We start from the raw sequence: 25,511 nt of genomic DNA, 5'->3' as shown, positions 1-25,511 counted from the left end.
AATCAGCCAAAGGAGTGTGCAGCCTCTCACCCTCTCTCTCTCTCTCTCTCTCTATCTCTCTCTCTCTCACTTTCTCTATCCTGCTCTCTCTCTCTGTCTCATCCTCTCTCTCTCAATAACAATTGAATTCAAAGAAGCTATATTGGCATGACTATAAAGTTGTGCAATGTTGCGTAAGCATTTGGGTTGGATGATGTACACTGTAGATAGATAGATAGATAGATAGATAGATAGATAGATAGATAGATAGATAGATACTTTATTGATCCCCAGGGGAAATTCAATGTACATCAGATACATTGGAAAAGAGGGGGAGGAGGTAGAATAACAAAACTAAAGCTAACATCATCAAGGAAGCAGGATATCAGCAACAACAAAGACACATACATAACATTTAGATTTATTAGCAATAACAAAACAGCAATTATCGCCACAGAAGCAGGAAATGAACAACAAAAAAACACACTTATACAAATCATTTTTATTACCAGTCCCTTTATAGCAGTATATATACTGTATAGTCATATATAGTCTTTAAAGCAAGTCTAACATTGTGCTACAAATCAAAAGTTTTCTTGATGCCTCGGCTGAGACCGCTGCGAGGGGAGGACTGAGTTCTCTGAGACGGATTTGCACACCATAGCACAGAAATACAGTGTTCCAGGCTCCATCCTGGTAGCCTGGCGTAGCCATATTCAGTTTGATTCAGAATTTGAGTTTGATACTGCACCATTGGGACCAGGGATAAACCTAACCAATCAGAGCAACAAAATAGCCTACCATGGATCCCCTAGGAACAACAACCAAAACATCCTTCTTCTCGACAATTGCTTAACTGCTATTTCATATATTGCTGTTCATTTTTTAAAGTTATTGCGCTGTGAATATATTGTGCAACAGATGCAATAGCGACATCTAAACGTCTAGCTTCTCCAGCAACAGCCGTTTTGTTGTAAACAAAATCAACCAAAGCACACTCAGGTGACATGAATGACTAAGCACCATTGCTCACTCATCTATGGTTGCTCATCTATCTATCACCTAATTTCCCAACCTCAAATTTTGTGGGTGGGGTTATATTTGGACTGGCTTCCAGGCTACCATCCTGGCGCAGTGGGGACAGAAATCCAGTGGGCAGAGTGCCGCCTGGGCATGTGCTGTACACTCAGGTGTTGCCCATCCACGTCCGGGATGGCCCTTGAATACATGAGACATCAACGTAAATCCGCTGCCATTGGAATATTTGCTAGTAGTCTTGAAAAAGACTGTTGATAATGGCTTGAAAGCAAGAAGGGAAGGAAACCGGCGAGGCCCAGCACAGGGAGTAATCTAGCTGCAGGAGGGCTTTCTTCGAGCACTGCATGGTTCAAAAGATCTTTGTGATTTACTGAAGAATGAAGAGAGGGCTACTCTCTCACGATGTGCCCTTACATAGGTACCAGTCCACAACAAAATCCCTGAAAATGGTCGTTGGAGATTGGTTCAGATCGAGGACGTCATCCGATAATGACTTCCCATTGGCTAATGTTGGGTGAACTCGACTGAAAGAAAACTATTGGTCTGTGTCCTGTCCTGTTCCTCTCTCTCTCTCTCTCTCTTTCTGTAATACTCTCTTTATCTTCCTTCCTACCTCTAATGTTCTCTATTTCCCTCCTCCTCTCTTCCTCTTTCTGTCTGTGTCTATATTCTGTCCATGTCTGTCTGTGTGTGTGTGTGTGTGTGTGTGTGTGTGTGTGCGTGTGTGTGTCCAGTTCAGCAGCCCCATTCAGCAGTGTGTCTGCTGTGTGAGTGTTTATTCTGAGAAACCTTGTAAAGATGCATTGTAGGCCTTCCTCTGCTTCCTCTCCACCCCCCCCCCCACAATTCCTCCCTCTCATCATCTCCTCCCATCATTTCCCTCCTCCTCCTCCACCTCCTCTCTTCCTCGCCCCTCTCTTTGTCACTCCATTCCTCCTGACTCTCTGCATTATTCAGTGCGAGTGCTCTTAAGTGTCCCGGACCCAAAAGTGCCTTCTCCTTCTGCTCCACAGCGCTCTGGGGCCGGGTGGGCTTTCTAGAAGCCTCTGGCACTCGACAGATGCCCCCCCATCCGCCCTCCTCCTCCTCCTCCTCCTCTTGCACCCCAAGTAGGACAGATAGTAGATGGTGGATACATACAGTCATCCGCAGCAACCACACAGCTCTTTTATTTATGCCGCTGATGAGGCAGAGGAGGCAGGAGGCAGTGCAGGGTGAGGAGGAACACCAGAGTGCACACAGGAAGACGCTGGGAAGCAGGAGCACATCTCCAGACATGTTGTCAAATGGGTTTTATTTAACATGAGGTTTGAGCCTCAGTCCTAATCACAGGCTCGGTCTCTGCTAAAAGGTAACCTGGGAAGGCTGAAGGGAAGGTAGTCTGACTCTGACATGTCAGTCTGTTAGATGGGATGTTGCAGAGAGGAATTAACATAGATGTAGGTAGTGTATATTATTTAAACTGTTGGTGTACTAATGTTTGATTCAACATAATGAATATAAGTGAGGTAACATTACATAGCCAATCGAGAAGAAAACATAGAAAGGAAAATGTCTAAAGACTAAATCCAAGCTCATGTTTCACAGGGCAAATATGCAAGACAGCTGAGAACAGATTGGGTGAGAAGTGAAAGAGGAGCTAAGCAGCAGTGAAATACCTTGAAGAAGAAGAAGAAGGGTTTATTCCAGCTGAAGATGTTAGAGGTTAAACATATGTGATCACTAAAAGTTGGGTGCCCCCCCCCCCCCTCCTTCCCACCAACCTATTTTTTTTTTGTTTTGTTTATTTTAATTCTTTGTCTCTCTCTTTCTCTCTCCTTTTCAATTTTCATTTCTTCATTATTATTATTATTATTATTATTTGTGATTGTTTTCTACCTGTCTCCATTGTCACTTTGTCTTATTTCATGTGTGTGTGTAAGTTTGTGCCATTTCTGATACATTGCTGAAATGTATTTTCATTCATGCTTAGGCTTTTACTATGTCAATGTATATGCAATTGGTTGTGTGAAACTCAATAAAAATAATTGAATATATAAAAGTTGGGTGCTCAGAAGCTGAAAATGTGTTAGACGCATTTGTGTTGACCCAGAGCTGCCAGTGCTTGAAAACTTGTACGCACATGCGCAATCAATGCGTAAAGTCTCTACAGACATAACATTCTGGTCCATATGGACTGGGCAGATGAGAACATTTTTGTCATCCATATTGTGTGCAGACCTTGCGCAGAACTTGTCCACACTTTGGCTTGTGGGTTGTGGTTGGGTCTTTTGGACACTGGAACAGGTCCGCTGTCAGGAGAAACTATCTTTCCACCATGGCTTTATTTGTATACTAAGAATATCTGGGTTTATTGAATTCAACATGGAATTTTAGAACCTTACATTGTTGCGGAACAGAATCTTCTGTTGGCATGTTCAGAACTCCCCTGCTGAAGGGATATCGGCGGTTTGGGAATGCTGCAGCAGCACTGGCGTCTCATACTAAGCATGGGCTCAGTACCCACCCGAGTCTAACCTGTGGTCCAGCAGACTGGCCAACAGCCTCTACCCCCAGGCAATCAGGCTGCTAAATGGACAATCTGCCCCCCCACCTCCTCACCCCTTATACCCCACCTTACACCCCCCTGTGACATAACACTTCATTTTCCACACAGCTCCAATAACTGTGAATTGGACTTTGCATTGCTGCAGCATCTCATCACTCAGCCCACCACTCATTAACCTGTGGTCATTTCCCGAACCAAATCCCCATCTCTCTCCCACTCATCTCCTGTCGTCTCTTCACTGTCCTGCCTAATTAAGGTTAAAAAGCCCAATATTATACATTAAAAAGACTTATGTCCTTTACCCAGCAAGATGGTGTATTTCAAAGTACAAGTGTGCTATAGGTAGGGGATTTCCCCATTGTGGTTGATGTACAACTAAGCTTGTTTCACATTAAACAGCACGATGTGTGATTCAACAACAATGCACAACTGGGTTGTGGCAGTCGTAAACCCGTTGCATGTTCTCTCCAAAGCTCTTTTTTACGGCACAACATGCACTACCAGTAGCCCGAATGCCTAACCAAAGAACAAAATAAGGGAAAAACTGTGTCTATGATAAACAGAAGAGGACCAAGAATTGAACTTTGAGGAACTCCAGTAAAGGGTGCCTCTGAGTAATTTATGATTAATTTCCCTCACACAGAACAACAAAGCCAGTTCCTCAACATTACATGTTTTCTTTGTTGTCTGGAACTTCACCACAACTTGAAAAAATGACCTCACAACACTGTGAATAGCTGCAGCCTCACTGTATAATGCATGACTGGAATACAGCAACAGCAGCTCCTGACCCTTCTTCCCAGGCCCTGTATTTTCATTGCTGTCATTATTTAGCTGCATAAAATTTTTAAATGCTCGAGCTGTTATGCCAGAGTGCATCCACATTCAGAGCCATGTTGTGGCTGGTCTCTGTCAGCCAAAGGCCCTTACAACATATCCAAAGGGACTTAGCTTGCACTGCAACATCAGGCTGTACTCTTACAGAGGGGAGCAACCTGCCAAAGCAGGTCAGGTCTTTTAATGGTTAATTGTACATGGTGTCTTGGCTGAATGGAAAAACAAGAAAGAAAAATATATCTTCAAGAAAATATAAATATATCTTCATTTTATTGGCTAAATGGTAAAAACACAAAACTCTTCTTACAGGTCTCAGATGGTGCGTAAACCTTGAGTCCACATGTAAGTACATTTAAAGGATACAGAATTACTGTACCTCCCGGCAGTCTTACATTGAAATTTTCCTGACAGAGCAATGAGGTTTATGCCGAACGTCACAAGGCTAAACTGAAAAACTGGTCTAATCACATGGTGGTAATGCTTTGCATATGTATATGAATGTATGTTTAGCATGTATTCTGCATAAAGAGGGATTATACATATGTTTGTACTCAAGTCCAAGTCCACAATTTCAAACAATATGGTCGCTCATATTCACTGTGTTCCCAGAGATTAAAAAGGATTTAACTGCTGATATTTATAAAAGGTTTTAAAGGATTACTGAGGCCAGGTCACATCTTATCCAAATGGGTGAATATGTGTGGGTGAGGGATTTTGTGCATATACTTTATCAGTATAATTACCTGTAATGCACAATTTCTATTGGTAATATTTCTATTGGTAATAACAATTACATGATTCTTTTAAAGCTTGCTGATAGATTTACAGAGGTATTGATTTTTAATGTGTTCTTTTTATATTATATTAGGTGTTATTGCATGTACAGTATCGGTACATAATGCATAATGAAAATATCATATTAAACCAGTTTTATTCAACAAAGTAATCATAGTAATAAAAGAGATGTGATGCATTTTAGAGTGCATTGCTGATTCACTTATTAGCAAAATGCCAACTGTCTGTTTAGAGATCAGCTTCTGAGCATTATGCACAGAATGTAATTTGTCAGTAACATACTGATGATGTCAAGGTGAGGGACCTAAACAGCATCCTCTCTTCACCCTCACACGAGACAGAAGAATGTTTTAAGCACCAGGAGCTTCAAATGTCATTATCTCTTCTCTTCCCTGCTGCACAAATGGAAGCTAATGGAGAAAGCATTTGGTAACTTAATTTGTTTTTCCACCTCACACCTTTTTTTTCTCTTGCACTGTTAAATCAGCTCATTCAGAGGTCCTCTAAAAGGCCATACACAACACCTAAAGGCAGGACAAAACTTCCGGAAATGATTGTTCAGGAGACTGAAAGAAGTCAAATATATTAGATTCAGGATCAGAGCAAAATCATGTTTTTGGTTATATTGGATGTAGAGGTCTGCGCGGTACTGATTTTTCAGTCCCGCGCCCGCCCGCTCCCGTAATATTCTGTCCCGCTCCCGATTAATGTCATTTTTAGTCCCGCTCCCGCCTGCATCTGTAACATGATGTCCCGCTCCCGCCCGCTAAAGCCCGCATGCAGGAGGGATAGCCTATTCAGTTTTTCTTTCTGTCTCACGAAAGTAGCACACACACCTGAGAAAGACTCCAGATGTCAGTTTCTTGGTTCTGAATGTAGGCTAACAACTGAAGTAGGCCTAGTCTGGTGCCCTCTTCCTCTGTCATGTTTTCAATTTCAAGTTTTGACAATGAGCAGCAGGAACAAATTGAACCCACGTAAACGACAATAAAGGCTATAGGCCTGCTATCCGTCAATTATGCTTAAATCCCATTTTTTAATGCTGCCTAACAGAACATCCAGCTGAACTATAGTTATGAACACTACTTTAATCATTTCCATATTTAATTTTACGCAAATATTTAATTTGCGGGGGTGCAGTGAATCATCGCTTTGTCCCGCACCCGCAAGTAGCCGTGTAATAAGCGGGATAATGTATAGAATGCTTGATCATTATTGGGAAAATAAGTCCCTTCAGGGCGGAACAAGGCCCTGTCGGGACTTATTTTCCCAAAAATGACCGGCGTTCTATACATTATCCCTTACTTAATTACTTTCACTATTGACTGACAAAGGGTTACGATCGAAAACATATAATGTTCGAATGACTGAATAAAAATCCAAAGGAGTTGCTGTTTACATCTTGTGACAGTGTGTCTTCAGCTGTGCTTTATGCGCATTTTGCTATAGACCAGGTTTTTCTTGGTCAGTGTAAGATAAGAATAAGCCTTGCATCACGCTTTGCGCCACCTTGCACCGAGGGCCCCTAGTCATACTCACAGACACACACACGCACATACATCACACACACACACACGCACGCACGCACGCACGCACACACACATGCACGCACGCATGCACACACACACACACATGCACCGCAAGCACTGCTGTAGATGAGTGTGAATTAAATCTTTTCACATCTATCAATGTGTTGCTGCTGTTCACCCCTTCCTCCTCACCCACCCTCTCCATTCTAACACACCTCTGCGTCTTGCTCTCACGCTCACCTCCACCTGGGAAAAGCTATACTGGGATGCTCAGATGCTCAAGGTGGATCTACATTGAGAACGTCTGTGTCTGTGTCCCCGTTTTTTTATTTCAGTAAACAGGTAAAGAGGCCTACGTACTGACCCAGTAGACCACATTTACTCAACACAGGAAGTGCCATCACAGGCATGAAAGACAAATCACTAGACACAACACAGTTCTTTTTTTTTGCCTCAGTTCAAGTCAGCAACTGAAAGTTCAAATGTCCTTACGATACCTGAATGTTATTTGTTGTCATTTAAATGTGAGTGCAGAGTACTGAGGTTTGCTTTACAAAATAATAATCTTTTTCTAATGCTTTTAAACATTCATTTTACAGCAGCAAATTGTTCGACACAGTAAAGGGTATGATTACTTCCAAGTGGTGGTCTGTAACAGCGAGATATCCCCATGATATAAGAACACATGGCATGGTTGCAACACTATCCGGGTTTCTTCATGTGATACTTCTGCTATTTCTGTGAAATAACACTCTCAGATCCAGTTTGGGTCATCTGGAAATGTAGAACTTTGGCTGGTTTCATATTCAAATTCAAACTGCCATTCTTCCCTCAAGGTCAAGCTATCATTTATGGGGCTCAGCATAGTGCCATTTACAAGCTTCAGAATGCTTTACAGCGTACATGTTGCTCTAACCCATAAAATACATGCATAAAATGGCTTCCAAGAGACAAGTAAATTCTAACAACAGCAGTCTGTGTGGTGATTTGACAGCCAAGGATATACCGTTTCTCAGAAATATTCTCTTAAGGAAAACAGTGCAAAGGCAACTGGGAATTGCTTCCCTCTGAGATATGTGAACAGAAACCGAGGAAATTAACCTAAATGGGATACTCAGGAAAGCATCAGTGGAGGTTTCTGTTTGGTATGGATTGATTAATCAATCAGTGTATGTGCAGTGTAAAGTTTATTTAAATTCATTAGCAGACACTTTGTATTTTAAAGGAGAATTCCGGTGTGATATTGACCTAAAGTGTATTAAAGTCAAAGTCAAAGTCAAAGTCAGCTTTATTGTCAATTTCTTCCCATGTTCCAGACATACAAAGAGATCGAAATTACGTTTCTCACTATCCCACGGTGAAGACAAGACATATTTTACCAATTTATGTTTAGTAAAACAAAAAAGTTTAAATTAATGAAAAAGCAGCAAAACTTTGTATTTTAAAGGAGCCAATAAAAGGCTTGGGTAGTTCTGTTTGATATTAAAGAAAGTGGCATACCTAAAGTGTAGAGCAGCAGAAAACATGAAGTTGTAAAGTGCCAAGTGTGCAAGTGTTCAGAAGTGCAAGTGGGAGAGTGCAGGCGGCCATTGTGGGTCCAATGTCCAGGGATGTTATGTAGCTGAGGGTGGTGGGGGGGAGAGGAGGAGAGAGTTCAGCATCCTTACAGCTTGGTGTATGGCTGTTGGTCAGTCTGGTAGTGTTGGGTGTGAGCTTTATCTCGGGGTGAAAAAATGTCCTTCAGGGAGGGGAGTGAAGCACCAATGATCCTTCCATGTGTTCATAGCCCATCTCAGTGCAGCTTGTCCCTGGAGAGAGGATGCAATGGTGCCTCGGTAGAAAATCTGGAGCACTTTGTTCGCCTGAGTTTAGTTAGCAGTGATGCGATCCAGGAGAGGTCTTCACGATGTGCAACAGCTGCTTTCCACCACAGCAATAGTGGTGGTAGGTTGGGTGCATCGGGCTAGCCATGCAAATAAATCACTGTTTTACACCCAAAAATTTAGCCGATGCTACCAACACGAGGCTCAATGTATCTCCACACTTCATTGGTAGCTTCTTCCGAGGGCCCTGACATTTAAAACGAGACATTGAGAACTTTGAAAAAGCACTGGTAGTTTACTTACAAGACGATTTATACAGACAGTATCTTCACGAAGTTTAGCGTTTGCAGCCATCTTGAATTTAGTCACGATAAATTCGAAAGCAACGAGTAAGAATGAACAGGTATGATAAGGGATCAGATTCCATAAATAATTCAGTGGAAATGCATGGATTCCAGTTTCTTCCAGTAGCAGCAATCCCCTCTGTGTGAATCACGGTAAGCGCGAATGAAGTGGCCACTTCTTAATGGGACCCACTGTATCAGGGCTCTACACTAACATTTTTTTCCAGGAGCACTTGTGCGCCCAAGTTAAAAAATTTAGGAGCACAGACAAAAATTTGGGCGCACAGTCTCTTCTGTACTTAACTTACACATCTAACATTACACTGCAGCTAACAGTTAAACATGCCAGTGCACCAATTATGAATATTAAGAATGACTGACAACATTTAGGCTACAGGAAACAGGATTTTAAAGATCAGTGCCTACTTTATTTTCAGTCTGTTCTATTTTCCTACATTTTGTTAATGTAAAATAATATAATACATTGCCATATTTGCATTTAGCCTGTATATCAAGTATCCTGCCAAATGTAGGCTAATTTATTTATTTGTGAATCCATCTGTAGCTAATCCAAATATGCCCATGGTGACCTATCTGACTGCATACTGCCTAATACTAGCCTACTACTAAAAACAGTCAATTTTCTCTTCCACAAAACCCAACATAGGCTATCAAAATATATATATTTTTTATCCTTTTATTATTTTTTTTAAATATCTGCATTGATGGGGGCACTAGGCAAACGTTAGGCCTACTTTCGTTTTTCATTTCAGCTTGTATTCGGTGTAAACAAACAAGCATGCGTGGAAGCCTGGAGTTGTCAGTAGCCTTCTACCTTTGAATAAAATGGGAGTATTATGGGGAGGCTACTTTTGTGCCTGTTAAGCTACAGCTATATTTTGCATATTGCAGCCAATACGTCAACTGGGCTAAAAGGCATGTTAGGTTACCTTTCCTTCTCTCACTGCATTCTCAGAATCTCATCCTGTTCCTCCTATATCCGATGAATTCGTGGATAGAAGAACTAATTTTTTCAATCTTTGCATCTTGGCTGGCTAGTCTAACTTTCCGCTTTTTTCTCGGCGCTCTTGGATTTGATAGAAGCGACTACTAGCGAGTCACAACGATGAAACTGCTAACGTTGATGGGAGGTGTAGTTTTTATGCTGCATTAAAGAACGTGATTCTATGGTTTGCACATGTTTCTCGATGTTGCGGTGTATTGTGTAGACAAACATTGACATGGTTAGAAGTCAGCCGCACACAGTGCGCCTAAATATTTTTGCACTGATGATGCCATCATTTTTACTCGCATGTGCGAGTGAAATGGGCGCACTGTAGAGCCCTGTGTATGGAAGTGGGCTAAGTAAAATAGATGTGTTTCAAATAAGATAAGGTTAATCGGAATTCTACGATATGCCCGCTTGACAACGGCAGAGATAGAACTGGCCTTTGGCCATAGCAACCATCCATTTAGAACCACTGGCCTTCATAGCAACCAAAGATCTGAGCTGTGTTGCATATGCAATGTGAGGCAAAGTATAGAAAGGTGATGAAATATACAGAGACAGGTCAAGAAATATAGTGCAATGTAGACAGTAGTATATAGTTGATTTACAGACGGTGGTTTAGAGTAATATGAAGTATTCCTTTATTCTGAGATACATCTGAGATAGGCTACATCAATAGGCTCTCAAAACAACCCCAGGCTCACAAAACAATCCCAAACAGACATAAGGTCTTTATAGAGCAAATCTATTTAGATTATTTGTCAAATAAACCAGTAAAGCATAATTTGTGGGATGGAATGTATAACATTCACACTCATAGCTCATATTTTTTAAAATAAATTAGTGAAAAAGTATCCTGACAAACAAGCAGCTTTTTAATGCCTTGGTCATATTTCATAATTTCAGTTTCCTCTGTAGGTTATCTGATAGCCCAGTTTGAGAGGCGCAAGATGCGTGACATTATTTATTTTTGCAGCCAATCACTACTGTCATTTTATTTTATTGATTTGATCTCAGTCATAGAAGCTAAATTCGAAGGCAGGCCACAGGTAAAATCCAACGAACCGCATTCAACCCGCAAGCTAATAGTTGAATAGCCCTCTCCTAGAGCTTTTGAGATATTGCCACTGCTCCAACACTGAAAGGCACTGTTACAATGCCTGGATCAAGCCAGGTTCAGCATAGCGTATGCCACTGTCTGCTCACGTTGGTGACCGGACCAGGGCAAGCACACTTTCGCAGTTCCTGCCGGAAATGCAGTCTAGTTTGAACAATTGTTTGAACACTGTTAGTGTATTCACTCCCCTCGCAGTAACTCATAGCAAGTGTCTGACTGAAACAAATCATATTATTGCCTAGAGTCAAATCAAATCTGGACAGAATTAGGGACAGACCTGTTTCCTAGGTTACTGCACTGGGTGGGAGTCCTCACACATTGCGAAGGATCAAATGGATGGATGGACGGATAGATGGATGAATAGATGGATGGACATACCAGCCCTGACCACTCCTAACCACTGAGCAATGTTTCCAATTTCCCTTAACTCACTACTGCACTGCTCTCCCCTGCTGGCGCCACGCCCTCACCAGCCTTAGTGGCTGCTATCATTATTGCATGAGCGACAGTAGGCCCATCATACAATTGCATTCCCACTGAAATGAAGACAACTGAGCCTCCACAACGTATGTCAGTCAGGGGTTGTATTTTACTTTAACATCCCTGGGCTGACTTGCATTTTTAAAAAAAAAACAAAATTTATATCATTGGGGTTGTTGCGCATTTTTTTTTTTGTTTCTTTTTTGTGGACATTTTCAGCTTTCTTTTACATTATTGGTTAAAAATGATAGAAGAACAATGAAATGGCACAACCCAGAAAAAGATTATTTACAATTTATTTAAATTTGTCTTAATGGCAAAGGCCACACCCAATCTGCGAGCACTTAATTTTTCTGGGCTTTTCAAAGAACATCTCTAAGGCTCTTTGGTAATTGAATTGAATTGTTGGGGGGCCATTAATGCTGACACGCATGCACGTAGCCAGATGCTCTCCTTGTAGTCTATTTCTCAGTCCCAAAACAACAAACCCACGATAAAAAGTAAATACTCACTTTTCTTCTACATCACTCCCACAGTTACCATACAACTCACTCACAATTAACTCGAAAAGGACCTAGGCTACTTGATTGAAGTGCGACCGTTCGTCTCACCGTCAAGAGAACGCTGAAGTTATGAGAACACGTCTTTCTGATAAGAGAATGTAGGCTCCTATGTCTAATGCCGCAAACGTAGAAAAGGTCTGTTTGTGATAGCCTATTATAGCTAAGTGGACAGAATTTAGGCTATACGTATATGCCAACATATGCTCATATTTCCTTTAATTATCAGAAAGTTTAAACAGGCCTAGACTGTGTTCGCCTAGCTTTCCCATGCAAACATTACATGTAGCCCCACGCTAACGTTACAAGTCTAGGCTACAATTAACGTTAAGACCATACACCTTATAGCACATTGGTTTACTCTCAATTGCATTACTTACGCTTTAATAATTTGTCGTTGAATGTTGATGGAGGCTCATCTTTGGGAAATCAGCTCTGGATAAAATTGTCAGCCGGAGCAAGAGTTCTCACAGTTGACTACACCGACGTAAAATCCAATCAGCAGAAAGAACCGCATCACAACAGTAGGCTAAATCGCAACAAACTTTTTTTCCCCCATGTTAAATTCATTTCGTAATCATGAATTGGTTTCTTTTATTTGATGTAGGCTAGAGAGGAGGATGCATGTTTCACATTAGTGTCAATGTGTCAAAGCAGGCTTTGATCAGAGGAATTGCCTGCTTAACATATGGCATAGGCTACAAGCTTAATTCACGGCATACAAACAGCTTCGCGGATGAAATATAACTAATATCATTTTTTATTGTCACCAGGCCTATAAGTAGGCTATTTATTGTGTAACCTACAAGTGAACGATGACACCATAGGCTACACTGTGGCGGAGCAAGACCCCATCAGTTGGATAGCTAAACAATGTAACCGTGTTCAGAACGTAGGCTAGCCATATGGGCTGCAGACTTGTCTTTGGGCTTGTAATCACCTGACACATCATGCCGCATATATGTCCTGAATAATGAGAGGATAAGTGCGGATTTGATGCACTTAACTTACTCAAGACTTTCAGAAAACAATTTCGAGATGACATTGGCCGTTGTGCTTTTACAGTGTGTTAAGTGAATCTCGTGATATTATGTTGCAGCGGCGCTGAAAATCCAGCGGCGGCGCTGCGCCGCTGTTAAATACACTGTAGGGGAAACACTGCACTTGCTGTAGTTTTTTATTTTTCAATAAGGAAAATAATAACATTTTGAGCAATATTATACCTTCAGGAGAGTGTAAAGTTGATCAGTAACTGAGCCTGTGCTTCAGTGAAACAAGAAACCTAGCAATGGTTGATTGGGCAAAGATCGGATCTGGAGCCACGTCAATTTTTGACTCTGAGTCCTTTGGCTCTTCCTGGCCTCTGTGGAAAACCTCACAGCACACAGTTTGTCACCACCACCTTGCAATCTTTCCACGGATCTCGCTTGCATGTGCTCTGGAAACTTTTGCATCATAGTCACACTCACTGTGCATGAGCCAGTAAAAAACATCCAACTTCGAAATTTGCTGACACATCAAATTGCAGTCTTTTTTGGGATCTGTCCGATGCTATATGGGACCTATAATATTCTTGCAGTAGCACACCTAAAGATAAGTCTACTATGGCTTCCTTAGGTTACATTTTTCTTTAGATTTTGAGTGGCAATGTAAAACATTATTGTACAGCACACAAGAAAAAAACAAAGCAAAAGACAACCAAATATAGTTGGACTAGCTTGGGTGAATTCAGATGAACCTTTGCTATGCAGGTTGGTCTAGAAAGATTAATTTACAATATGTGTTTGTTGCACTTCTGAAACAATTTGGTAAGAGATCAAAGTACCAATTTTGGCAGGGGCGTTTCTAGACTTTAAGGACAACCTGGGCTTAGCCCGGCTGGACCGGATGTAACTGTAAAGATTAGCTGAGGATTTTTTTTATATATATATACAGTACATAAAAGGTGTTATTATAGTAGACAACAGACTACATTAGACTGCCCAAATTATTTATTATTGAATTACTAGGCACATACACATTTAAGGAATTTGTGAAGAAATTGACAATAAAGCTGACTTTGACTTTGACTTTGAAGTGTGAGGTTGCATGTAATGTATCATTAAGCAAATGTTCTGCACCTCCTTCTGTTGATCTCCCTTCTCTCCATCACCTGACTGCTCTTTTGTAGTTTAATCTATGCCAGAGATCTTGAGGCTGAAGTTCTGTCTCAGTCTGTTTCTCTGTCTGTTCTTATCACTTACTCTCTTCTTTCATCACTTACTGCTGTCCTTCTCATCATTTGCTATTTTTGCTTCTCATCACTTACACTTCTGGGTGAGCAAATCGAGCACCAGTAGAAGCCTGTCGTGTCGTGATGCCCAAGGTGAGTGTCTTTTCTTGTCCTGTTCTTGTCTTCTTGATATGCCCTACAGTTATTTAGGCTAATTAGGTTTGTGTTTAATACTTTATTACAACGGTAACATTAGCTACCGTCTCACCCGACTTACAAACTACTATCCCTGTCCATTGTGTGACAGCGACTGTTCCTGTTTGAGGAGTTGCGCTTGATTTGCTCATCCAGCTGTCCAGTGCACAGCCTATAGGCCTACCTATTTTGTGGCCACAAATTACCTATTTTGTGGGAACTAATTAATATTTCGTGGCCACAAATTAGTACTTTGTGGGAACGAATTGCTATTTCGTGGCCACAACTTATTATTTGTGGGAACGAATTGCTATTTCGTGGCCACAACTTATTATTATTTTATTTTTTTTCCCCATGACATATCCGGGGCTTCGTATGTGGCAAACCAACAAAAACATACTACATTGCAGGATACAAAGAACTTTTGAGATTGCAATTTTCAGCTCTAATTACAAATGCTTTGCTTATGCATCGGGCATTTGCATACATTTCAGTGGACATTTAAACACATTCCCATGGAACATGTTCATCCCCATGAAACTTGGGTTTTTTAATGCTGATTTATGTTTATGTCATCAGCTTTGTAATCACTTTGATGGGTAAATGGCTCATTACAGGGTGAATGAAAGCTGTCTCAGCCCCCTCTAGATATTTAATGGTTTATAGTTTGCCACTGGTAAAACATCTCCCTTACGAAAAAATCCTACATTGCAGGCCTACTGTGTATCAAAACTGCAATTTTTTGCTATAGTGTTAGAGAGTGTAACATCCTCGTCTGCTCCTCAGAACATCAGTACAAATGTTGAACAACGGGGGAAAGCATTAGCCCTTCTGGCTAAATTTAGTTATTTAGAGCTGAGTAAATATTGAAGTTGGCTAGTAGATTTCAGTATTCACATTTCAAAAAGTTAAATTTTCTCCTGCTTAGTGTTTACTAATGATAGCTTGCTAGCCAGCTAGCGATAGGATAGGTAAACAACACTAATAGCTGGCCTTTATGGAGTCGGTCGGACAGGCTTATATTTCAGTTTGCAAACATGAATTCTTACCCTTTGCCTTTCGTTTGAAAAAGCCAAACAGTTTCTTTGCTAGCCATGTCACGTCTGCTTTCTCAACGTACTGCAACCTATGACGCTGAACCACCCAGTGAGTTGACAGCAGTAACGTTAGTTAAGAGCACAGATCCACTGATCTGACCAGACCGCGAAGCGGCCCTCTGCCGCTCTCCACCCACCCCCCAGCCCAGCCCCGCCCCGCCCGGCCCGTTCTGCTTCTCCTTGTCAGAGTTTAGTGTTCGGGATTCCTTGTTCTAACAGGCTACGAGGGATAGAACGCACAATGAAATAAAAAAGTTAAACAACAATTTTGGCTACCCGGGCTGAGCTAAAGCCCCGGTAAAATCGGCTGGCGACGCCCCTGAATTTAAGTTTAATTTAATTTAATTTCACTGTTGGTTATGGCCCTTGAAGTCATAAAATGGGAAGTTTGGAGACGGGGGCAGTTAGGCATGTATTTTTATCATTAGTGTTTGTACTTGTGAGGGTGAGGCACTGATCAATAAGTTTGTGAAAAAGGAAATTCAAGGAAATTCAAAATTCAAGGAAAAGGCTAAAAAAGGCTACATTCTTAAAACGAATGTGTTGTCCCTCTCTGGACACAGAGATGTGTTACAAAACAACGTAAGTTGTGTTGTTTTCGATGCAAATTGTGTTACGAATAAAAAAAAAAGGAAACAACACAAACTGTGTTGTCCCTATCTGGACACAGAGATGTGTTAAAAACAACTCAAGTTGTGTTGTTTTCAACACTTTTGTTTTAAGAGTGTAGTGTTACTTCCTGTTAGATTTGTGTGTGTGTGAAAACTGAGTCAAAGGCTGAGAATTATTTATGGTTCTGCAGATTTGGTATGGGGGTTATGGTGTTTGAGTGACAGATTTCAGAAATTATGTAATATGTAAAGATTTTGTGTGAAAGCAGTTGAAATAACTAATATGTCTTATAATATCTGGTTGGCTTGACAAGTGGCTTCAATTACTGTCGTTGAATTTCTCTTTATGAGAGAGTGACACTGTATGTGTGTGTGTATGTGTGTGTGTCTGTGTGTGTGTTTGTGTGTGTGTTAATGTGCAAGCATGATTTTCTCTCTCTCTCTTTCTATGTGTGTGTATGTGTGTATGTCTGGGCCAGTGTACGATGCATGCTTTGGTGTGAATATGGTGTGCATTCATGGAAGAGCATTGAAGCTGCTCTAGTTCTCAGTGCAGGCATGTGGGTGGATGCTCATCACACCAATCCTGTCACTCTGCGCGCGTGCACACACACACACACACACAAATGCACCATTTAATTTCTCCATTCTCCCAGTTGCAAAGAAAAGAAATGCAGATATATTTCCTTTTTTCCTGCTGAATTTCTTGCTAGTTGGGTCCGTAAACCAAGTACCAAATTCTGTGAAAATGCTGCCATGCTTTCAAATAGTTCAGACTTGTGCTATAAATCAACTCTGTCTACAGTAGGCCACACTGACAACAAAGAGGTGGGTTACATGATTTGACCTGAAACAACTGTGTGCATTCCAACATTATACTGCACATTGAAAACCTTTGCATTGAAATCCTGAAGTGATTTTCACAAGGTATCGGTACTGTACACAGTTGATTTCAGTTTAATACACTCTCATGGTTTCTGTAGTTGATATCAACTTGTCAAGCTTGAAAAACAACCATATGGAATGTGTCATATGTATATTTACAGTAAGTTGATCTCACACAGCATTTTTAATTTCACCTACATTTGCCCCACTTTATAATAATAGCCAGCCATCAGTTGATATTGATAATGGGATGGTAGTGGTGATCTGGGAGGGATTGTTGTCTCCTTTTGAACAATCTAAGCTGTGCGAACGTCAGAGGGCGGTCCACGCTGATGCATCATTAGTGAGACAGGAGGACAGCTGCATGCAATTCCTAGCAGAATAAAAATAGTGGCTGCTGCTGAAGCGGCAGCAGAAGCGGCAGCCCGCGTTTCAGCCAGCCTCGTTTAAGACGGACACGGTCAAGACAAGCAAGTTTACCTGTGCAAGTTCACAGGCACCGACAACGGCAAAATGTGCCGTTCCACCATATCTGTTATCACCGGCCATTGCAGAAAACGGCATCATGCCAAAAGGGGCAGAAATGTCAAAAGGGGCAGAAATCCCTTCACCTCAAGGAACTTAAACGGTCCTCACTGACAGAAACCTCCTTCTCCATGGGCTTGTGGAACTGTCAATCCGCAGTCAACAAAACCGACTTCATAGCTGGCTATGCCAACCACCTTTCATTGGAACTCCTTGCTCTCACTGAGACTTGGATCAAACCAGAGAACACTGCCACCCCGGCTGCACTCTCCACTAACCTTACACTATCCCACACCCTCGCCTATCTGGACGAGGGAGGCGGACGGCCTGCTGATCTCCAACAAATGGAAATTCACCCCGCTACTGCCTTCAAACAAATATGTCTCATTGAATTCCATGCCATCACAGTGATCGCCCCAGCAAAACTCTACGTGCTGGTCATCTACCGCCCTCCAGGCCAACTAGGCGACTTTATTGACGAACTTGACACTCTGCTATCCTCCATCCCTGAGCATGACTGTCCGCTTCTTGTTCTCGGTGATATGAACATCCACTTAGATGCCCCAGGCTCAGCGGACATTTTGGCCCTGGTCCACTCCCTTTGACCTCGAACTGGTTCAAAGCCCACCGACTCACAAAGCTGGCAAAGAGCTTGACTTGATCTTCACTCGGAACTGCAGCACAGACACCCCTCATGGTGACGCCTCTCCATCTTTCTGACCACTTCTTCATCCAGTTCAACGCCAGCCTGTCAGAACAGCCTCCGGCTCCTCAGCCGATGGTCACGTTCCGCCGCAATATCCGAACCTGTCTCCAACGCACTTCTCCTCTGTGGTTGCCTCCGGTCTACCTCCTCCTCAACACCTTCTCCTCTCTAGAGGTTAATGAAGCCACTGACTCGCTCTGCTCCACACTGACTTCGTGTCTAGAGGAGCTGTGCCCTCTTACCACAAGGCCAGCTCGATCCAAACATTCTCATCCATGGCTAAATGATACCCTCCCGATCGAAAGCACCAAACTCAGAGCCGCGGAGAGGAAATGGCACAAATCCAAACTAGCTGACGACCTCAAAATTACCAGACACTCCTGACCTCCTTCTCAGCCAGCATCACTGCTGCTAAGACTGCTTTCTACCATGACAAAATCAACAGCGCTACAGACACTCGAAAATTTTTCTCAACCTTCAAATCGCTACTCAACCCTCAGCTGCCTCCTCCTCCATCCAGCCTTACTGCAGATACCCTCGCCTCATTTTTTTTACAAACAAAGTGGCGGCAATCAGCAGTCAATTTCTACATGCCCACTTCAACGCATCTGACTCAGATACCGCACTCCTACAACCTCTAGGGACTACTGGAACATCTTTTTTTCAGCATTCACGCCTCTCCGAGAGTGAAGTGTCCAGACTCCTGACATGCAGCCGCCCTACCACATGCTCGCTGGACCCTATACCTACGAGCCTACTTCAGTCCATCAGCCCGACCATCGCTTCCAGCAATCACACATGTGATCAATGCCTCGCTAACCTCCGCACATTTCCAACAGCGCTCAAAATGGCCCGGTAACACCGTTATTTAAGAAAGCTTCTCTCAACCCTGCTCAAGTCGAGAACTACCGCCCTGTCTCACTACTGCCTTTCCTATCCAAAGGCATTGAACGAGCAGTATCCAAACAGGTCTCTGACTTCCTTTCACAGAACAACCTTCTGGATCCAAATCAGTCTGGGTTCAAAAGCCGCCACTTCTACAAACGGCTCTGCTGTCTGTAACAGAAGCCTTTAAAGAAGCCAGGGCGACCGGCCCGGTCATCAGTACTCATTCTGCTTGACTTATCGGTTGCCTTTGACACGGTTAATCACCAGATCCTCTCTCTATACTCGCTGACATGGGAATCTCCGGTTCTGCTCTCTCCTGGTTTGAATCCTACCTCACAGGACGCTTCGTTTAACGATTATGGCTTGGTCAGCTATCCGCACCTCACCATCTAACCACAGGGGTCCCTAGGGCTCAGTGCTGGGCCCCTCCTCTTTGCTATCTACACCACCTCCTTGGGACAGATTATCCGCTCAAGACGGCTTCTCATACCACTGCTATGCAGACGACACACAGCTCTATCTGTCCTTTCCACCTGACGACACCCCTGGTTTCAGCACGGATCTCGATTGCCTTTTTCAGACATAGCTACATGGATGAAGGCACACCACCTCCAGCTGAACCTCTCAAAGACTGAACTGCTGGTCATCCCAGCTAAACCTACCATACACCACGACATCAACATCAAATTTGACTCCCTGTCTGTTTCACCGACCAGGACTGCAAGAAATCTAGGAGTTGTTCTTGACAACCAACTAAACTTCTCGGATCATGTTGCCTCAGTCGCCCGGCATGCCGCTTTGCACTCTACAACATCCGGAAAATCAGGACTTATTTGACTCAAGATGCTACCCAACTTCTGGTTCAGGCAATAGTCATCTCACTGACTCGACTACTGCAATGCCCTCCTGACAGGTCAGTGCGCAGTGAAACCACTTCAGATGATCCAGAACGCGGGGGCGGCGCCTGGTCTACAACCAACCCAAAAGGGCACATGTTACCCCGCTGCTCATCCAGCTACACTGGCTACCTATGGCGCCCGCGATCAAATTCAAGTCTCTAACGCTTGCCTACAAAGTAGTCTCCGGTTCTGCTCCCACCTACTTGAATGCCCTCATACAGACTTACACTACCTCCAGACCGCTGTGCTCCTCTGACTAATCCACGCTTAGCTCTACCCACCGCACGCCAAGCCAATCCAAACTTTTCTCATCTGTTGTTCCTCGTTGGTGGAACACACTGCCAGTTCCTACAAGGGCAGGGACATCCTTTTCCACTTTCAAAAAAACTCCTGAAGACCCAGCTCTTTAGAGAACATCTACTCATAGCAACACTTACAACAAGTCTTACTGATCCTAGCACTCACCAGCCGTTTTAAACTGACATGTAACTGTTAAAAACAGCACTCACCGACGCACTTATTCTTACTGTACTCTAATGTTTTTTTTAAACTGTCCTAAAATTGTGAGAATTGTTCTAAAAACTTACTGTTTACCATGTTGTTAGTCGCTTTGGTTAAAAAGCGTCAGCCAAATGTAATGTAATGATTAGGGTATTAGGTCAGGGTATAAAATGTATGTAATATGGTAAATGATCAAATTATTTCCAAATACCCACATTGTGTAATCGAAATCAAAGCTCTCTGCTGTTGTAGGTTCCTTTTTACCAGTAGAATACTTACCTTTTTAGAAATGTTTGTTGGTGATTGCGGACATTTGGGAAAAATTGTGTATGATAAGAATTATAAAGTAGCCTAGGCTAGCCTATTTAGAGGTTTTTTCGTACAGTGAAGTAGATAGCCTAAAGCTGTTCGGTACACGACCACACCTCGTAGGGATTCTGCTTGATCGCGGGTGCTTATCTAATCAAGCGTGTTCTACTCATCGGACACCACCTGTCAGCTTATTTCTGAGGTCATGTCAAGATATGTGTAGGCCAAGGTCTTCGCGCGCTAAGTGATCTTAAAACAACTAATTTCTGTTTTCTTCGCAGGAATTGGGTAGCTTGCTCGCAGGAACAAGTAACGTTTCTGGGTGCAGTTCCCTGAGATGCTTGCGGGAGTTGGAGCATGCTCGTTGGCTGTCTGTGGTCCTGACGTCAGGGAGATTGTGTGAGAGCGCGTGGAGTCCGGCAGTGAGCGCCCTCTCCCTCTACCCGCCGCGCGAGCCTCCATTGTGAGCAAGCTGAACGATGCGAGCGCTCCTAGCCGCCGCCGCCGCCCAGTAGAAACCAGCATACAGAGGAGTCCGTGCTACGTACCCCAAAAGAGGGACCAAAGGAGCGCAGGAGACGCAGAAAGGCTTTTATGTTAATCGAAAATCTCACACTGTCGTCCGGGTTTTAATGCTTTAGCTAGACGCCATAGGAGAGAGAGAGAGAGAGAGAGAGAGAGAGAGAGAGAGAGAGAGAGAGAGAGAGAGAGAGAGCTAGACAGCCTGGAGAGGGATAGGGAAGAAATAGAGAGGTAAAAGGGATTGCCGGTTTTGCACCTCGCCTGTTTTGGAGTAAAAGAAGAGCCGAGGTTTGTCTAGCCATGGGATGTACATTGAGCGCAGAGGAGAGAGCAGCTCTGGACAGGAGCAAAGCCATCGAGAAAAACCTCAAAGAAGATGGAATCACTGCCGCTAAAGACGTCAAATTACTCCTGCTAGGTAATGCCTTGTTCTGGGAGAGCGCCGCATTTGGAGTTATTTGTGCTCTCAATAAATACACAGCCTACACAACATTATTGGTGTATTTGAACATCCGCAGTCGGATTTTGTGGGCAAACACCCATGTTAGAAATGATATATTTTTAACTGTCACAGTGGCAGGCAGGGGTTCTCACCACCTTATGTCTCTACCCCAACAGGAGCCGGGGAATCCGGCAAAAGCACCATCGTCAAACAGATGAAGTAAGTGGCATGATTTAAGTTGATTTCTAGTGTGGGATGTGAGCTTGGATAGACCCCCTCCCCACACACACACACACACATTCACCTACACACTCGCTCTCTCTGATACACACACACACACACATACATAGCCACTGCCCGCTCCTTGTTGGTGATTAGGACGTCCGCCATATTTCTAGGGAGTTATTACCTATAGGCAATAGCATGAATAGGATCACATAGTCAAGTCAGTAGGCTACTCATGGATGTAAGACGTTAGCTTTGCGGGTTACCGAAGGAGAGAGAATGATCGATGTGCTGTTCACGAAAATGGTGCTGAAAGCAGAACCTTTGGTCTTGTAGCCTATGTGTGTATGTGTGTGCTAGTCTTGGTTGGCGTTCATTGAAAGCCTCTGCCTGCTTAGCCTATGCACCTTGAAGGAACCGGTGGCTTGTACAGTGACATTATTATTCGACCAATTAATCTCAGTGAAGTGATTCCCTTCGTGTTTGATCCTTTGGTGTAGCTATGGGTTTAGAAATTAAAATTCGAGAAATCAGCAAGTTGCAAATGCCCTCCAATAGGATTCTTGAGAACCCATGGTAGCCTATTATAGATGCTTTATTATATGTCTTGTAGGCCTACCCATGCTGGGTTAGATCTAGTTTTTAGGATGTATATTAGCCATCCTGGAGCAAAAAGACTGAAATATAGGCCTTTCACTCAACTTCATTCAACCAACCCACCTGAAATATGCAGTAGCCTAAGGAAACAGTTTCATGATATGCGTGATTAGCGTGATTAATAAATGTCTAGTGTGCCATCCATAATATTGCTTTGCTTAGTTTCTTAAGATTGTGGTTGAATAAATAGCTTATCTGAAATAAAATGGTGAGCTAACACCCGAACTTGTCCATACGGCCATTTTTATTTTCATGCGGTCATCCCTAGACACCCTTTCTGTAGGCTACCTAACTGCACACCATTAAATTCTTTGTCGTGACTTAGCCTACTTGTCATCGAGGATGGGATTGAATTTACGGGACCACATTACATCTGTTAGCCTATATTCCGACTCCCTTATAAGCCTTTGTGACAGTAGGCTAGCCTACCTGTTTTCGACAGAGACTGTTGGGTTTAAGAAATCAAAGTAGGTTCGTGTGAATATTGATGCCTTGCACTGCAATATGTCAGATATGCAGAACGTTTGTGACATTGGAAACTGTGTATCTAGTAATCCGAACCTTGCTTCTGTATAAAGAAAAGAATCAAATGGATGCTGGCTTCAGACGCTCGACAGAAAACGCATCCCATTTTCAAGTGTTTGTTGGAGCCCTGCCATTTTCGAATGATCTTTAAACGAGGAAACAGCATGTACATCTCTTTCTTACGTGTTAATAGGCCTACGGTGATGAAGTTCTATTACATACTCGGCCCTGATCTTTGACGTGAATCTGTGTCGGGACTGACCAGGAATATGGAATGAGATAATTTCAGGCGGTTTCAGTGGTGGACAGCGCCCAACAGAGCCTGCTAGCTGAATCGTTTTCCTTCGGATATTCTCGGCTGTTTCCGATAAGGGCGGCTTCATCTGTGAGCTAGTGGGAAAACCCGGTGTGGAATTTGTCTTTGTGATAATATCTAAGTAGGCTATGTGTTTTTTCCTTCCAAGAATGGAAAAAAATAAACACGTAACCTTTTTTTTTTTAAAAGAAAAGATAGATAGATAGATAGATATATAGATAGATAGATACTTTATTGATCCCCAGGGGAAATTCAAGGTCTCAGTAGCATACAGATATCACACACACATTCACTAACAGCAGAAAAAAGTAATTAAAAGTATGTAATACAAAAAACACAACTAAGCAATAAGGACAGTATAAGATAAAGAATATACTAAAATACAACACTTAATCTAAATCAATTCTAAAAACAGTATCCACATAGTGGGTGGTTAATCAATCAAGAGGCGCTTGCAATGACTGAGGCAGGGACTGAGCCTGTGATTCTCTGTGCATAGTAAGGTAAGTTAAGGTGCTCTGTGTGAGTGAGTGTCATGGTGATAGTGCAAATGAGTAAGTCCAACAGTGACAAAAGACAGACACTTAGCCTAGTGTAGCCATAGCCCACAAAATAGACCAAATTACAAATTTGATCAAAAGACAGATTTGGTCAAATTCATCAGATGGACAGATCTGATCAATTTGCCATTTTATTTCAAATTTATGAAACTTCCTGATTTAACTCTTGAGGGTACAGTCAGTTTTTAGTCAAGATATATTTTAGAAGCTTTGTCAGGGCTGTAGTATTCAGTGACACTATTTCTACTAGAAGGCTAGGTACAGCACATTGGGCTGCAGATTGTGTCCTAAATCTGGTCAAAAGGGTCTTAGCTACTAGCGGTAGCCTGTTCCTTGTTCAGAATGCCCAGCTATAAGTAATGTAGAGTTGAGTAGGCTACATCATAGTTTCAGCAGGGGAGGTGAAATCACAAGAGATTGTCCAAGTGAAAATATCTCTGGAGCAAATGTTGTAGGCCTAATGAAGTGGACAGGTCATTAAATCTAAAGGCCTGGCCGATTTCAGCTCTATGAAGTGAATACTTCAACAAAATGTGAATAAACTCTGTGTGTGTGTCTGTGTCTGTCTGTCTTTGCTGTCTGTGTGGTAAAACGCACCATAAAACTGCATGCAGCTCAGAGTCATGTAGATTGAAAGTCCCATCTGTGTGCCGGTATCTTTACAAAGATTTATTTGTTTACCCCGCGTCACCCTGGCATGAGAAATCTCACCTCTGTGGCCTCGGTGTCCCTGGCTGCGTTAAGCCGGGGTGGCCGCTCCTGCCCCGAGTATAAACTTGTTACCATTCAATCCATGGCTGCATGCCAGCTGCAGAAATCTGCCCCAGTCATCCTGGGTCTACTCCAGGGCCACATACTGTAAGAGCACGCAGCGGCAGGCAGGCCAGGGGTAATTAAAGACATTCCCCAGACCTGATTTTTTTCTGTGGAATGATATGAACGTCCTGACGTGGTTGGTGGTGGCGTGTTGCTGTGTGCCGCCATGATCCTATGTTGCAGAGAGAGTAGGTGTAAAAAGAAAACAACATATACTTATCACACCGAGTATGTTGATGCACTGTTGTAATTGCTAGCTTTTGCAACATTGTATAATAGGTTTGCTATGCTAAAAAAAGGAACTTTGAATTTGAATCTAGAGAGAGAGAGAGAGAGAGAGAGAGAGAGAGAGCGAACATCTCCAGCTCCGCTCAGGTGTTTTCAAACACTGTAATTATTTTGCGTCACTCTAAGTGGCGGAACCTCCATCTGTTTGATTAGGCTGGCGGAGCTGGCAGGCCAGGGCAGGTGGAGAGAGCTGAGGAGAGCCAGAGTGACATCGTCTCAGTGACGGCAGCAAGCAACAGCAACAGCAGCAGCAGTAGGAGTAATGTAGAAATG

At 42.8% G+C, this 25,511-nt stretch overlaps 1 protein-coding gene across 2 annotated transcripts in view; it reads left to right on the top strand.

The window, feature by feature from the left end:
• The first annotated feature begins 21,213 nt into the window (after positions 1–21,213).
• Positions 21,214–25,511, top strand: part of gnao1a (guanine nucleotide binding protein (G protein), alpha activating activity polypeptide O, a) — a 98,758-nt gene continuing 94,460 nt past the window's right edge. The window contains exons 1-2 of one of the 2 annotated variants that reach the window (XM_048256858.1): positions 21,214–21,827; positions 22,028–22,070. In XM_048256858.1, the coding sequence (XP_048112815.1) occupies positions 21,710–21,827; positions 22,028–22,070 (161 nt within the window). In that variant the 5' untranslated portion in view covers positions 21,214–21,709. The remainder of the gene's footprint in view (positions 21,828–22,027; positions 22,071–25,511) is intronic. The other variant, XM_048256857.1, reaches the window with a different exon arrangement.

Source organism: Alosa alosa, chromosome 11 (genome assembly GCF_017589495.1).
Source record: "Alosa alosa isolate M-15738 ecotype Scorff River chromosome 11, AALO_Geno_1.1, whole genome shotgun sequence".
NCBI lineage: Eukaryota > Metazoa > Chordata > Actinopteri > Clupeiformes > Clupeidae > Alosa > Alosa alosa.
The sequence above is the reverse complement of the archived record's forward strand: the minus strand, read 5'-3'. Positions and strand labels throughout refer to the sequence as shown.